Source organism: Balaenoptera acutorostrata, chromosome 1, assembly GCF_949987535.1.
Source record: "Balaenoptera acutorostrata chromosome 1, mBalAcu1.1, whole genome shotgun sequence".
Taxonomy (NCBI): Eukaryota; Metazoa; Chordata; class Mammalia; order Artiodactyla; family Balaenopteridae; genus Balaenoptera; species Balaenoptera acutorostrata.
Window position 1 is genome coordinate 16,253,228 of NC_080064.1, and position 16,393 is coordinate 16,269,620.

Here is a 16,393-nt window from a genome sequence, read left to right on the forward strand (position 1 = left end):
TGATGAAAATGGTACTGCATAATAGATGCTAAAAACATACGCTTGACTGGTGCTGCTTGTGTGCTTGTTCAGGGCAGACCTGGTACCTCTTTTGTGAAGTGGCAGCTGAGGAGACTCCAGTGCTCACCATGGCTGATGAAAAGCCCAAGGAAAGAATCAAGACGGAGAACAATGATTGTATTAATTTGAAGGTGACAGGGCAGGATGGTTCCGTGGTGCAGTTTAATATTAACAGGCATACACCATTTAGTAAAATAATGAAAGCCTACTGTGAACGACAGGGTTTGTCAATGAGGCAGATCAGGTTCCGATTTGATGGGCAGCCAATCAATGAAACAGACACACCTGCACAGTTGGAGGTGTAGGATGAAGATGCAATTGATGTGTTCCAACAGCAGACAGGAGGTGTCTACTAAAGAGGGAACCTGCTACTTTACTCCAGAATTCTGTTCCTCCAGACCAAGAAGATGTTCTCAATCAGAAAACCGCAATTTGGTTCCACCACATCCTGACTATTACAGTATAGTTTCTCTATTCTTTCATTTTCCCCTTCCCCATTCCTTTATCGTACATAAAGTAACTGGTGTATGTGCACAAGCATATTGCATTTTTTTTTAAACTAAATGGCCAATGGTATGTTTTGATCGACATCAAATGGAGATGGGATGGGGAAAAATACTGGTTCTGTGAAAATACCCCCTTTTCTCCATTAGTAGCATGCTCATTCTGCTCTTATCTTTATATTCCAGTAAGTTATTTTGCTCTCACTGTTTAACAAAAAAAGAACAACATAAAAACTCTTGCATACCTTGTTCGATTGGAGAATTTTAATGTTTTTCATGTATCATTGTAAAACCTAGGACAATTTTATAACTTTTTTGTACGTAGCTGTTACATGTAAGGCAACCTGTCTTTAAGTAGGGATAAATTACTCTAAAAGAAATGAATCCTAGATAGTTTTCCCTTCAAGTCAAGCGTCTTGTTGTTTAAATAAACTTCTTGTTTTTAAAAAAAAATACACTTGGATTCATGGTCCTCACCCTTTCTAGGGGTCAGGGATACCCTTTGATATTTTGACAGTAACTACAGACCTACTCAGAAAACAAAACTATACCATAAGTGTGCATCCATTTCAGGAGATTTCTGGAATTTAGTGACCTTTCTGAAGTCTAGGTTCTGAATCCTTATCTTAGAAGGTTGAGTTGCTCTTACATGTGGCACTAAAAGGAATAAAGCATTCCTCTAAACACCAATACAGTATATCTCCACATGAAGAAAAGGCCACAAGCACCTACTGAAGTAGTAGGAAGATATTGTAGCCAGCTTCCTGAAAATTCTATTTGATGATACTCGAAGTGCACAAGCACTGTCTTTCTGTGAAAATACTTACAGCACTGGCAGCCTCGAGTTCTTTCTGCTTCTTCTCAAAGACATCATCATCGGCTTTATCTTTTTCAAACTCCTTCTGGCAACGGTTCAGTAGTAGCTTCCGGAAATTCACTGTGTTACCAGGCTTGTCCGCCATGGGCACTTTCAGCTGCATCCAGATGGGATAATGCAAAAGCGGCAAAATTACTGAAAGAAATTTAATGATTTTCTCAAAATATCTATTTTCTTTATTGTGCAAAATAACGCTGACCGAACCACAGGTAAGCATTCTACAAGATATATACAATTTAGCTTAAGGCATTTCATGTTTCAATGGTTAAGATGTTTTAAGTTTTACACAGAAAAGATACACATTCCTCTCATATAAATGTACTGTATCCTCTCTGACTGGTTGTGCCTCTAGCTGACTGAAATCCTTGTAATATTACTATAATCATGATTCTGCACTCCTCTAGACCTTTTTAACTCTGAAGGGTTATTACTTTTGTTTTTCCTCCTACTACTGTAGGTACTTTGGTTTAAAGGAACAAATAAAAACGAAATAAAGCAGGGGAGAATTTCATGGCCATAGGAAAACTGTTAGAGGTAAGATCCTTATTCTAGAAAAAAGCAGAAGTGCGGGGACACATTTGAGGATTTTTGAGATATCTTTTCCTAAGGGGAATGTCACAACACTGTAATACTAGTATTTACTTTGACTATCAATATAGTATGTTTATTATTATTATTATTTTTTTTGATAAATTTATTTACTTTATTTATTTTTGGCTGCATTGGGTCTTCATTGCTGCACGTGGGCTTTCTCTAGTTGCGGCGAGCGGGGGCTACTCTTTGTCACCGTGCGCGGGCTTCTCATTGCAGTGGCTTCTTTTGTTGCGGAGCTCAGGCTCTAGGCACGCAGGCTACAGTAGTTGTGGCTTGCAGGCTCAGCAGTTGTGGCTTGAGGGCTCTAGGGCGCAGGCTCAACAGTTGTGGTGCACGGGCTTAGTTGCTCTGTGCCATGTGGGATCTTCCTGGACCCGGGCTTGAACCCGTGTGCCCTGCATTGGCAGGCAGATCTTAACCACTGCGCCACTAGGGAAGTCCCTGTTTATTATTTCTTATGTGTCAAAAGAAAATACTAATTCTCTAAAAGTTCAGTCTAATAAATGCCCACCTTAGAAACATTCTTTTGATATACAGAAAGACTCAGGGTGGAGGGGAGGCGCCTCTTGGAGGCAAGATGCCTACAAGATTTCCATTCAAATCCAATGACAATTGCTTTCTAGTAACTGCAGTAGCTCACACCTTCAAGGTTACTTGTAACCAAACACAGAGACATTCTTATTTAGAATATAAAGAAAGTGGACCGGTACAGTGATTGACTAAAATATTCTATTTTACAGACAAAATCCCCTGAGTACCATTTTGAACAGTCATTGCTTCACATGGCAAAATGGTTTTTCTAGAATCACAGTGGCTCCCAAAGTTCTGAAATGCATGGTCTTCACCCTAGATTTAGTGGGAGAAATTGGTAAAAAATGGGACGTGTTGTATTCATACTCACAAAAGAGTTATCAACCAGAATGGACTTGGACAACTACTGACCAAGGCTGAATGGCTAGAAACTTGAGGACTGAGGACTACGCTACTACAGTGCAATATATTTGGGCCAGAACTGATGGCACACTCTCCAATATATTCCCAATGGATACGAAAGACCATTCAACAAGTCCAGTTCTTACCAACCTAGGGTCAAGTGTTTCATTATACCTTCTTTTCAGCAAGAAACATTAACTTAGAAGGAGGAGAAGATGATCAAATACTTTTTAGACAACCATAGAAAAGCATGTCCCTATCTCCAAATTCAGGCCATTCAAATGCTAGTGACTACAAGTCACTTCAAAGTCAGGCCTATTCTACGATCACACAAGAGTAGGTGTTAATCAGCCTTAAAGAAAAGAAATACTACACAAAAGCAAAGGTTTTTTTCAAAGTAAAAGCCCAAAGTAGACTCTTACTATATACAACCCAGAATATACAACAACAATGCACTACAAGAAGCATATCTACAAGCAAGGTTATATATAACAGAGCACCAACATGACATAAGCTCCCAGAATAGACTGAAGGTTCTAAAAATCAGCAGTTATATCCAATTTGCTCCTGTATAGGAACACAAGTAAACCAGTCAAAAGCTCCTATCCAACTTCCTGGCATATTCACCACCATTATCTATATTAACACTAAGAACATAATAGAGTGATATGATAAAAATCACCTGGGCCATAATGAGATGTTTCCTGCATTATGGATTTACTGTGTAGAAAATGAGAAAAATGTGCATAATATGAAAATTCAAGCCACTGTCTTATGGTGAGAGGGACCAGAATTAAAATGAGTCAGAAAGGTTAAATAAATACAACTTGTGATATGTTGGTTTATAGGAACAAATAGAAATGGCATAAGGCAAAGGAGAATTTCCCTACACAAAATGTATAAAAAGCTTTGCCTTTTACACCTTTTATGTAGGGAAGGCTATGTTGAAAGTGTTGGGTTAAAGATCAAAAGATTCACTCACCTGATTTTAAACAAAGGCAATTCTTTTAACCCAAGTTCGTTTCATCATCTAAAAACAAGGGAGGCACAATCCCTGTGTCTAACCTAGAGTGCAGCTTTAAGCATCCAGTGAAACAGGTTTGGGGGAAACACTTTATAAGTCACAAAGAATAAAGTTTACCTGGGGTATGGTGAACACTGAAAGTGAAAGAGCACTGGAATCTTGAGTCATAAAATCAGGATTTGGATCCCAGCTCTATACCTAATCAGTATGTAAATGTGAGCAAGTTACCTCATTAAGCCTTAGTCCCTTCATCTGCAAAAGGAGGCATTCCAGTGATTACAGATTGAGGGACATCATAAAGTAGCTGTTGAAACAGGAGCTTTGGAGATAGTCATAACCCCAGCTCTGCCATGTGACTTTGGCCAAATTAATTAGCTTCACCAAACTTCTGTTTCTTTCTAATATGCGGATAACATCTATCTCTTAGGAGTGTTTGAAGGATTAAATGAGATAGTCTAAGTAAAACAAATAATAGTGCCTAGAACATAATTGAGAGTACAATAAACTAATATAGCTATATTTAAACTTGGAGCTGTATTTGACATGTTTGTAAGTAAAAATTAAGAGAAATCTATATTCTAATAACATAAATATCAAAGAAAGTATTTTAGTTAGCTCACAAAGCAATTAGGGAGAGAACCACAAAAGGCAAGAGAATTGAATATCTGCTATCCCAAAATGATGGTCATGGGGGCTTCCCTGGTGGCGCAGTGGTTGAGAATCTGCCTGCCAATGCAGGGGACACGGGTTCGAGCCCTGGTCTGGGAAGATCCCACGTGCCGCGGAGCAGCTGGGCCCATGAGCCACAATTACTGAGCCTGCGCGTCTGGAGCCTGTGCTCCGCAACAAGAGAGGCCGCGATAGTGAGAGGCCCGCGCACCGCGATGAAGAGTGGCCCCCGCTTGCCGCAACTAGAGAAAGCCCTCGCACAGAACGAAGACCCAACACAGCCATAAATAAATAAACAAATACTTTAAATAATAATAATAATAATAATACTTCTTAAAAAAAATAAAAAACCAAAATGATGGTCATGGGACATTTCACATGTATAGGACATAAAGAACATGTGATTGTGCATAAGCTTTTTAGATATATTCACATGGAAGTATTAAAATCAAACAATCAGCAGAATGGCCACAAATCTGCAAGTACATTTGTCTCCAAATGAATGAATGTCTAGCTACACAACCCCTTAAGACTTGTTTTGGAACTTGATCTTAAGGTCCTCTGGGGATGGTTAACAGGGCTGTGGAAATATGGAAATAGGCCAGGGAGGATATATCCTCTGAGAATTGTGATGCATGGTAACTTTTTTCTTCTTAAGAGATGATAAGTTCAACAGGATTATGACATTAAGTCAGCATGTGTTGTCAGCTGGATGTTGGTCAGGAGACTCAGTAAAATTGGTTAGTTAGAACAGAACATGAAGAGTGGGTGTCTTAGTCTGGTAGGACTGCTATAACAAAATATTGGTTCAGCCAAAAAGTTCGTTCTGGTTTTTCTGGAACATCTTAAGGAAAAAAACCCGAGCGAAAAATTTTGACCAACCCAATACCATAGACTGGTGGCTTAAACGACAGACATTTATTTCTCACAGTTCTGGAGGCTGGAAGTCCAAGATCAAGGTGCCAGCAGATTTGGTTCTTGGGGAAGAAGGACCCTCTTCCTGGTTTACAGACATCTGCCTTCTCCTCTATCCTCATGTGTCCAAAAAGAAGTTCTAGTGCCTCTTCGTCTTCTTATAAAGGCACTAATTCCATCATGGGGCCCCACCCTTATGACCTCATCTAAAGCTAATTACCTCCCAAAGGCCCTGCCTCCTAACACCATCACACTGAGGGTTAGGGCTTCAACATATGAATTTAGAGGGAGACAAACATCCAGTCTGTAACAGTAGACAAGGTAGATGCTTGAAGGTGTGATTGTGGATAATAGCAAAAATGAAAGGTGACATGCAAAAGTGAGAAAAAGATCTCTCTAAACAACTGTAATTTTCTTGTTTTTTTTTTTAATTTATTTTTTGGCTGCGTTGAGTCTTCGTTGCTGCGTGCAGGCTTTCTCTAGTTGTGGTGAGCGGGGGCTACTCTTCGTCGTGGTGCACAGGCTTCACATTGTGGTGGCTTCTCTTGTTGCAGAGCACGGGCTTCAGTAGTTGTGGCATGCGGGCTCAGTAGTTGTGGCTCACAGGCTTGGCTGCTCCGCGGCATGTGGGATCTTCCCGGACCAGGGATCGAACCTGTGTCCCCTGCATTGGCAGGCAGATTCTTAACCACTGCGCCACCAGGGAAATCCCAACAAGTATAATTTTCATCTAACAGTAGTCCGTGATCAAAACTAAGATACTAAGTGTTTCAAATGGGTTGTTTGGGAGATGATTTCTCAGGAAGTGAGGGAGTCAAGGGGGAATATTTTATAGTAAGACTGCTTGGTAAGCTATATTCGCTGGAGAGCACCTACCTTTTCATTTTCACACAACAGTAAACTAACCATGTGACATTACATTACACTGTAAACTAACAGTGTCCATCTCATATTGTGATGAGACCTGTCCACATACCGGTCAGCCAGCAATCTTGGATATGAATGCTGTCAGCATCAGGTAGTCATTTTCTTCAAGCAATAGGATTTGTACTGCTAATATATTTGTTAGTGTTGAGGGTAGATACTCCTTATCCTTAAAAGGATGAAACTCCCTGAGAATCATCAAGGGCTATCAGCTGTGTGTTAATTATAGTAGTCTAATAGGAAACTAGAAAATAGAAGGACAAGTACTGGCCTTGCTTAGCGTGCTCAGGATTTTTTTTTTTAATAGCTTTTTTTTTTTTTAATTATTAGCACCTTTACTTATTATTTATTTATCCATTTATTTTTTGGCTGTGTTGGGTCTTTGTTTCTGTGCGAGGGCTTCCTCCAGTTGCGGCAAGCGGGGGCCACTCCTCATCGCGGTGCACGGGCCTCTCACCATCACGGCCTCTCCCATTGCAGAGCACAGGCTCCAGACGCGCAGGCTCAGCAGTTGTGGCTCACGGGCCCAGTTGCTCCGCGGCATGTGGGATCCTCCCAGACCAGGGCCCGAACCCATGTCCCCCGCATTAGCAGGCAGACTCCCAACCACTGCGCCACCAGGGAAGCCCCATGCTCAGGATTTTGAATGCTGTCCCAGAACATAAAGATGCTAGTGGTAACTCATGGCCCAGTAGTTATTCTGCTCGAAGCACGTTCTGGTCTGAGGTATAGTATTTGGAATGACTAGTATAATATAAACAAGTGGTACCCCCAAACTAACTCTAAAATGCAAAGTGAACAGCAATAAATCAATTGTCTGACTATAACTCATAGGTCTATGGTGACATACTATCATTTATCAGTGGTTATATCCTGACCGTAGTAAATCCCCACCTAAAAATGAACATAATCTGTATGTATTATGAACACATCTATCAAAATGCAGCTCTATTAGATACATGTGAAGAGGTATACAGTGCTTAGGGATACCCACAAGATTGAAAAGGGAGTGGTCAAGTTATGAAAGGGTAAGTCAATTCTCATCAGTCTTTTCTTCAAAACATTTTTCATCTCTCCTCAGGTAAGTTGCACATCCTTCCTCCTCCAGTTGACTCCAGCCACTTGCTGTTGCCTGAGGCCAACTTTTCATGTCTGTAATTCCAGGCTTTATTTCTGAAGAGATTTAATTGTGTCTCCCTTGTTCTCTTAGTGTCTCTTTCTATAATCAGTCCTATCCCTCTTTTCACATCTTGCTTTAAAGCACTTAAAAAGTGGCAACATTAAAAGTCCTGGATGTGGGAGATTAACCAAGATGGCGGAGTAGAAGGACGTGCTCTCACTCCCTCTTGCGAGAGCACCAGAATCACAACTGGCTGCTGGACAATCATTGACAGGAAGACCCTGGACTTCACCAAGGAGGATACCCCACGTCCAAGGACAGAGGAGAAGCCACAGTGAGACGGTAGGAGGGGCGCAATCAGAGTAAAATCAAATCCCATAACTGCTGGGTGGGTGACTCACAGACTGGCGAACACTTATACCACAGAAGTCCACCCACTGGAGTGAAGTTTCTGAGCCCCACGTCAGGCTTCCCAACCTGGGGGTCCGGCAAAGGGAGGAGGAATTCCTAGAGAATCAGACTTTGAAGTCTAGTGGGAATTGATTGCAGGACTGTGACAGGACTGGGGGAAACAGAGACCCCACTCTTGGAGGGCACACACAAAGTAATGTGTGCATCGGGACCCAGGGGAAGGAGCAGTGACCCTGGGGGAGACTGAACCAGACGTACTTGCTGGTGTTGGGGGGTCTCCTGCAGAGGCGAGTGGTGGCTCTGTTTCACCGTGGGGATAAGGACACTGGCAGCAGAGGTCCTGGGAAGTTCTCCTTGGCGTGAGCCCTCCCAGAGTCTGCCATTAACCCCACCAAAGAGCACCGGTAGGCTCCAGTGTTGGGTTGCCTCAGGCAAAACAACCAACAGGGAGGGAACCCAGCCCCACCCATCAACAGTCAAGTGGATTAAGGTTTTACTGAGCTCTGATCGCCACAGCAACAGTCAGCTCTACCCACCACCAGAGCCTCCCATCAAGCCTCTTAGATAGCCTCAACCACCAGAGGGCAGACAACAGAAGCAAGAAAAACTACAATCCTGCAGCCTGTGGACCAAAAACCACAGTTACAGAAAGAAAGAGAAGATGAAAAGGCAGAGGGCTATGTACCAGATGAAGGAACAAGAAAAAACCCCAGAAAAACAACTAAATGAAGTGGAGATAGGCAACCTTCCAGAAAAAGAATTCAGAATAATGATAGTGAAGATGATCCAGGACCTCGGAATAAGAATGGAGGCAAAGATTGAGAAGATGCAAGAAATGATTAACAAAGACCTAGAAGAATTAAAGAACAAACAAACAGAGATGACCAATACAATAACTGAAATGAAAACTACACTAGAAGGAATCAATAGCAGAATAACTGAGGCAGAAGAACGGATAAGTGACCTGGAAGACAGAATGGTGGAATTCACTGCTGCGGAACAGACTAAAGAAAAAAGAATGAAAAGAAATGAAGACAGCATAAGAGACCTCTGGGACAACATTAAACGCAACAACATTCGCATTATAGGGGTCCCAGAAGGAGAAGAGAGAGAGAAAGGACCAGAGAAAATATTTGAAGAGATTATAGTCGAAAACTTCCCTAACATGGGAAAGGAAATAGCCACCCAAGTCCAGGAAGCGCAGAGAGTCCCATACAGAATAAACCCAAGGAGAAACACGCCGAGACACATAGTAATCAAAGTGGCAAAAATTAAAGACAAAGAAAAATTACTGAAAGCAGCAAGGGAAAAACGACAAATAACATACAAGGGAACTCCCATAAGGTTAACAGCTGATTTCTCAGCAGAAACTCTGCAAGCCAGAAGGGAGTGGCATGAAATACTTAAAGTGATGAAAGGGAAGAACCTACAACCAAGATTACTCTACCCAGCAAGGATCTCATTTAGATTTGATGGAGAAATCAAAAGCTTTACAGACAAGCAAAAGCTAAGAGAATTCAGCACCACCAAACCAGCTCTACAACAAATGCTAAAGGAACTTCTCTAAGTGGGAAACACAAGAGAAGAAAAGGACCTACAAAAACAAACCCAAGACAATTAAGAAAATGGTCATAGGAACATACATATCGATAATTACCTTAAACGTGAATGGATTAAATGCCCCAACCAAAAGACATAGACTGGCTGAATGGATACAAAAACAAGACCCATATATATGCTGCCTACAAGAGACCCACTTCAGACCTAGGGACACATACAGACTGAAAGTGAGGGGATGGAAAAAGATATTCCATGCAAATGGAAATCAAAAGAAAGCTGGAGTAGCTATACTCATATCAGATAAAATAGACTTTAAAATAAAGAATGTTACAAGAGACAAGGAAGGACACTACATAATGATCCAGGGATCAATCCAAGAAGAAGATATAACAATTATAAATATATATGCACCCAACATAGGAGCACCTCAATACATAAGGTAACTGCTAACAGCTATAAAAGAGGAAATCGACAGTAACACAATAATAGTGGGGGACTTTAACACCTCACTTACACCAATGGACAGATCATCCAAAATGAAAATAAATAAGGAAACAGAAGCTTTAAATGACACAATAGACCAGATAGATTTAATTGATATATATAGGACATTCCATCCAAAAACGGCAGATTACACGTTCTTCTCAAGTGCGCACGGAACATTCTCCAGGATAGATCACATCTTGGGTCACAAATCAAGCCTCAGTAAATTTAAGAAAATTGAAATCATATCAAGCATCTTTTCTGACCACAACGCTATGAGATTAGAAATGAATTACAGGGAAAAAAACGTAAAAAAGACAAACACATGGAGGCTAAACAATACGTTATTAAATAACCAAGAGATCACTGAAGAAATCAAACAGGAAATAAAAAAATACCTAGAGACAAATGACAATGAAAACACGACGACCCAAAACCTATGGGATGCAGCAAAAGCGGTTCTAAGAGGGAAGTTTATAGCTATACAAGCCTACCTAAAGAAACAAGAAAAATCTCAAGTAAACAATCTAACATTACACCTAAAGAAACTAGAGAAAGAAGAACAAACAAAATCCAAAGTTAGCAGAAGGAAAGAAATCATAAAGATCAGAGCAGAAATAAATGAAATAGAAACAAAGAAAACAATAGCAAAGATCAATAAAACTAACAGTTGGTTCTTTGAGAAGATAAACAAAATTGATAAGCCATTAGCCAGACTCATCAAGAAAAAGAGGGAGAGGACTCAAATCAATAAAATCAGAAATGAAAAAGGAGAAGTTACAACAGACACCGCAGAAATACAAAACATCCTAAGAGACTACTACAAGCAACTTTATGCCAATAAAATGGACAACCTGGAAGAAATGGACAAATTCTTAGAAAGGTATAACCTTCCAAGACTGAATCAGGAAGAAACAGAAAATATCAACAGACCAATCACAAGTAATGAAATTGAAACTGTGATTAAAAATCTTCCAACAAACAAAAGTCCAGGACCAGATGGCTTCACAGGTGAATTCTATCAAACATTTAGAGAAGAGCTAACACCCATCCTTCTCAAACTCTTCCAAAAAATTGCAGAGGAAGGAACTCTCCCAAACTCATTCTATGAGGCCACCATCACCCTGATACCAAAACCAGACAAAGACACTACAAAAAAAGAAAATTACAGACCAATATCACTGATGAATATAGATGCAAAAATCCTCAACAAAATACTAGCAAACAGAATCCAACAACACATTAAAAGGATCATACACCACGATCAAGTGGGATTTATCCCAGGGATGCAAGGATTCTTCAATATACGCAAATCAATCAATGTGATACACCATATTAACAAATTGAAGAAGAAAAACCATATGATCATCTCAATAGATGCAGAAAAAGCTTTTGACAAAATTCAACACCCATTTCTGATAAAAACTCTCCAGAAAGTGGGCATAGAGGGAACCTACCTCAACATAATAAAGGCCATATATGACAAACCCACAGCAAACATCATTCTCAATGGTGAAAAACTGAAAGCATTTCCTCTAAGATCAGGAACGAGACAAGGATGTCCACTCTCACCACTATTATTCAACATAGTTCTGGAAGTCCTAGCCACGGCAATCAGAGAAGAAAAAGAAATAAAAGGAATACAAATTGGAAAAGAAGAAGTAAAACTGTCACTGTTTGCGGATGACATGATACTATACATAGAGAATCCTAAAACTGCCACCAGAAAACTGCTAGAGCTGATTAATGAATATGGTAAAGTTGCAGGTTACAAAATTAATGCACAGAAATCTCTTGCATTCCTATACACTAATGATGAAAAATCTGAAAGAGAAATTATGGAAACACTCCCATTTACCATTGCAACAAAAAGAATAAAATACCTAGGAATAAACCTACCTAGGGAGACAAAAGACCTGTATGCAGAAAACTATAAGACACTGATGAAAGAAATTAAAGATGATACCAACAGATGGAGAGATATACCATGTTCTTGGATTGGAAGAATCAACATTGTGAAAATGAGTATACTACCCAAAGCAATCTACAGAGTCAATGCAATCCCTATCAAATTACCAATGGCATTTTTTACGGAGCTAGAACAAATCATCTTAAAATTTGTATGGAGACACAAAAGACCCCGAATAGCCAAAGCAGTCTTGAGGCAAAAAAATGGAGCTGGAGGAATCAGACTCCCTGACTTCAGACTATACTACAAAGCTACAGTAATCAAGACAATATGGTACTGGCACAAAAACAGAAACATAGATCAATGGAACAAGATAGAAAGCCCAGAGATTAACCCACGCACCTATGGTCAACTAATCTATGACAAAGGAGGCAAAGATATACAATGGAGAAAAGACAGTCTCTTCAATAAGTGGTGCTGGGAAAACTGGACAGCCACATGTAAAAGAATGAAATTAGAATACTCCCTAACACCATACACAAAAATAAACTCAAAATGGATTAGAGACCTAAATATAAGACTGGCCACTATAAAACTCTTAGAGGAAAACATAGGAAGAACACTCTTTGACATAAATCACAGCAAGATCTTTTTCGATCCACCTCCTAGAGTAATGGAAATAAAAACAAAAATAAACAAGTGGGACCTAATGAAACTTCAAAGCTTTTGCACAGCAAAGGAAACCATAAACAAGACGAAAAGACAACCCTCAGAATGGGAGAAAATATTTGCAAATGAATCAACGGACAAAGGATTAATCTCCAAAATATATAAACAGCTCATTCAGCTCAATATCAAAGAAACAAACACCCCAATCCAAAAATGGGCAGAAGACCTAAATAGACATTTCTCCAAAGAAGACATACAGACGGCCACGAAGCACATGAAAAGATGCTCAACATCACTAATTATTAGAGAAATGCAAATCAAAAGTACAATGAGGTATCACCTCACTCCTGTTAGAATGGGCATCATCAGAAAATCTACAAACAACAAATGCTGGAGAGGGTGTGGAGAAAAGGGAACCCTCTTGCACTGTTGGTGGGAATGTAAATTGATACAGCCACTATGGAGAACAATATGGAGGTTCCTTAAAAAACTAAAAATAGAATTACCATATGACCCAGCAATCCCACTACTGGGCATATACCCAGAGAAAACCGTAATTCAAAAAGACACGTGCACCCGAATGTTCATTGCAGCACTATTTACAATAGCCAGGTCATGGAAGCAACCTAAATGCCCATCAACAGACGAATGGATAAAGAAGTTGTGGTACATATATACAATGGAATATTACTCAGCCATAAAAAGGAACGAAATTGAGTCATTTGTTGAGAAGTGGATGGATCTAGAGACTGTCATACAGAGTGAAGTAAGTCAGAAAGAGAAAAACAAATATCGTATATTAATGCATGTATGTGGAACCTAGAAAAATGGTACAGATGAGCCAGTTTGCAGGGCAGAAGTTGAGACACAGATGTAGAGAATGGACATATGGACACCAAGGGGGGAAAACTGCGATGAGGTGGGGATGGTGGTGTGCTGATTTGGGCGATTGGGATTGACATGTATACACTGATGTGTATAAAACTGATGCCTAATAAGAACCTGCAGTATAAAAAAACAAACAAAACAACTAATACTAAACTTTCATTGGGTTATTTGTATGGAAATATATTAATATAAATGTTTCAGACATTACATGAAATTTCTAAAAATCTTATATTTGTATTTGTATGGAAATATGTATGGAAATATGTTAATATAAATGTTTCAGACATTAAAAAAAAAAAAAAAAAAGTCCTGGATGTGGTATAATAGGACACAGAATGCTCAAAAATATACCCTTAGTGCCACTCTCTATAGCTGAGGTATGCATGCCTGCCACAGCAGAGATAAAAAGTAACAAAAGTACGGTCTTAAGTAATACAATAAAAAGTTGTTAGTTATTCTTTCATTCATGCATCTACCCACTCACTCAAGACGTATGTCTGAGGGTTTTTTATGCGCCAGGAACCATTCTAGGCACTAGGAATTTAGCAGTGGAAAAACCTAGAAAAAGTCCCTGCCCTTAGGAACTTACGTTCTAATGGAGTTCTGAGATGGGGGTTTTCTTTAAATTTTGATTAAAACAAAAGCATCTCAATTAAAATGACTAATAACCCAATTTAAAATTTTATTTAAGCACAGATTTAGATACAGGATAGCAATTTCTCTTGTCTACTCTTCTTCACTGGCCGCTCGATTCAGTACTCCTAAGAGGAGTACTGAGTTCTAGTTAAATGCCCTGCAGTTTGTGAAGGACGTCTTGCAGGTCTCTTCAGTCATTCCTAGTTGAACTAGAGAAGCAGCAGCATACTCCAGAGGCACGGGTTACTATCTCTTATGATGCCCTTAAGCCATATGTGCCAGAAGTTTCACTCAGCAGAGCTTGGTAGAGGCAGGCAGCTGCATATATGTCTAAATAAGTGTGTCTGTGTACATAATAAATATGGCATATGCAGAGTAACTTGGTAAAACCAAAACTATTATATCAATTTCCTCTGTAAATCTAAAGAATTCCTTTCTTAAAAGCCTACCCTTTAATAAGTCATGGAAAACTGACACACAATATAATTGTATTCTCAAGCCCTCCCCTAGATAATCACTGCAAAATAACAAAGGAGGGGCTTCCCTGGTGGCGCAGTGGTTGAGAATCTGCCTGCCAGTGCAGGGGACACGGGTTTGAGCCCTGGTCTGGGAAGATCCCACATGCCGCGGAGCAGCTGGGCCCGTGAGCCACAATTACTGAGCCTGCGCGTCTGGAGCCTGTGCTCCACAACAAGAGAGGCTGCGCACCGCGATGAAGAGTGGCCCCCGCTTGCCACAACTAGGGAAAGCCCTCGCACAGAAACGAAGACCCAACACAGCCATAAATAAATAAATAAAATTAAATTAAAAAAAAAAAAGTAACAAAGGAGGTTTTAAATGGAGGTGTGTGATCCAGGTGAACGAGAAAGAGGCAGAAAAAAGGTTTAAAAACTACTCTGAGGGACTTCCCTGGTGGTCCAGTGGTTAGGACTCCACACTTTCACTGCCGAGGGTGGGCGTTCAGTCTCTGGTCAGGGAACTAAATCCCACAAGCTGTGCAGCGCGGCCGAAACAAAACAAAACAAAACAAAACAACCCAGCTCTGAACAATGAAAACAAGCATTCTCTTAAATCTTAAAATCTCAACAATCTAGACCAGGTTTTCAACCTCGACACCATTAACATTTTGGGTTGGACAATTCTTTGTTGTAGGGGGGCTGTCTTGTGCACTGTAGGATGTTTAGTAGCATCCTGGGCCTTTACCCACTAATATGCCAGTAGCCATAACCAAAAATGTCTCCATACATTGCCCAAGGTCAGAACAAAACCACCCCTGAGAGTTGAAAACCACTGATATAGGCCATTGTTTGTGCTAGGGTTCTATCATTTAACATTTGAAACCTCTATATGTATAAAATTCCTACTTAGGCAATTTTCTAACTTTCATAACATAGGGATAATAAAATGGTCGTGAGGATTAAATGAGTTAGATGTAACAATTTTAGCACACATCTCAAAAAAATATTGCTATGATTCCTACTACTTGTTACTCTCCCTACTACTACTTAGGACCATAATTATGATTATGTGGGCAACTACAACTAGATTCCATTACTTCAAATGACCAACATGGATAATCCATGAAAGTGGAATAGGTCTATACATTTCTTACAACTATGAATCAGGCCAAAGACCTTGCAATTTGACCTGTGGTTGTGTCTTAGTAAAATATATTGATAAGGACAAAGAATTTACTTAAATAACTTAATGAATATAATGGATAGAAAAAGAACACCTCCCCTGGGTAATATCTTAATTTTTTAATTCACTGTCTTCAATTTCTCTCATTCTATTGGGAGGTACTGTTTATCAAACTAATAATTATGTTTTTTGTTTTTTTTTTAAATTAATTAATTTATTTATTTTTGACTGTGTTGGGTCTTCGTTTCTGTGCGAGGGCTTTCTCCAGTTGCGGAGAGCGGGGGCCACTCTTCATCGCGGTGCGCGGGCCTAGGTGCGCGGGCCTATCACTGTCGCAGACTCTCCCGTTGCGGAGCACAGGCTCCAGACACACAGGCTCAGTAGTTGTGGCTCACGGGCTTAGTTGCATCCGTGGCATGTGGGATCTTCCCAGACCAGGGCTCGAACCCATGTCCCCTGCATTGGCAGGCGGATTCTTAACCACTGCGCCACCAGGGAAGCCCTAATAATTATGTTTTTTAAAAAAAAAAACAAACCAAACTGCCTGTGGTCAAGAAGGTTTGGAAAACTTCGCAGA

At 40.1% G+C, this 16,393-nt stretch overlaps 2 protein-coding genes across 18 annotated transcripts in view; one reads left to right on the plus strand and one right to left on the minus strand.

Moving 5' to 3' along the window:
* Nucleotides 1–16,393, minus strand: part of EIF4G3 (eukaryotic translation initiation factor 4 gamma 3) — a 398,991-nt gene that overhangs the window by 53,560 nt on the left and 329,038 nt on the right. For all 17 annotated transcript variants that reach the window (XM_057547118.1, XM_057547116.1, XM_057547082.1 and 14 more), the window contains one exon: nt 1,391–1,537. In XM_057547118.1, the coding sequence (XP_057403101.1) occupies nt 1,391–1,537 (147 nt within the window). The remainder of the gene's footprint in view (nt 1–1,390; nt 1,538–16,393) is intronic.
* On the plus strand, nt 129–365 carry LOC103005239 (small ubiquitin-related modifier 2-like). The gene has a single exon (XM_057547132.1). It carries the CDS (start codon nt 129–131, stop codon nt 363–365), a length of 237 nt encoding a protein of 78 aa, XP_057403115.1.

Coding starts and splice junctions, on each gene's coding strand:
- LOC103005239 (XM_057547132.1), top strand. CDS start 129: ATGGCTGATGAAAAGCCCAAGGAAAGAATCAAGACGGAGAACAATGAT.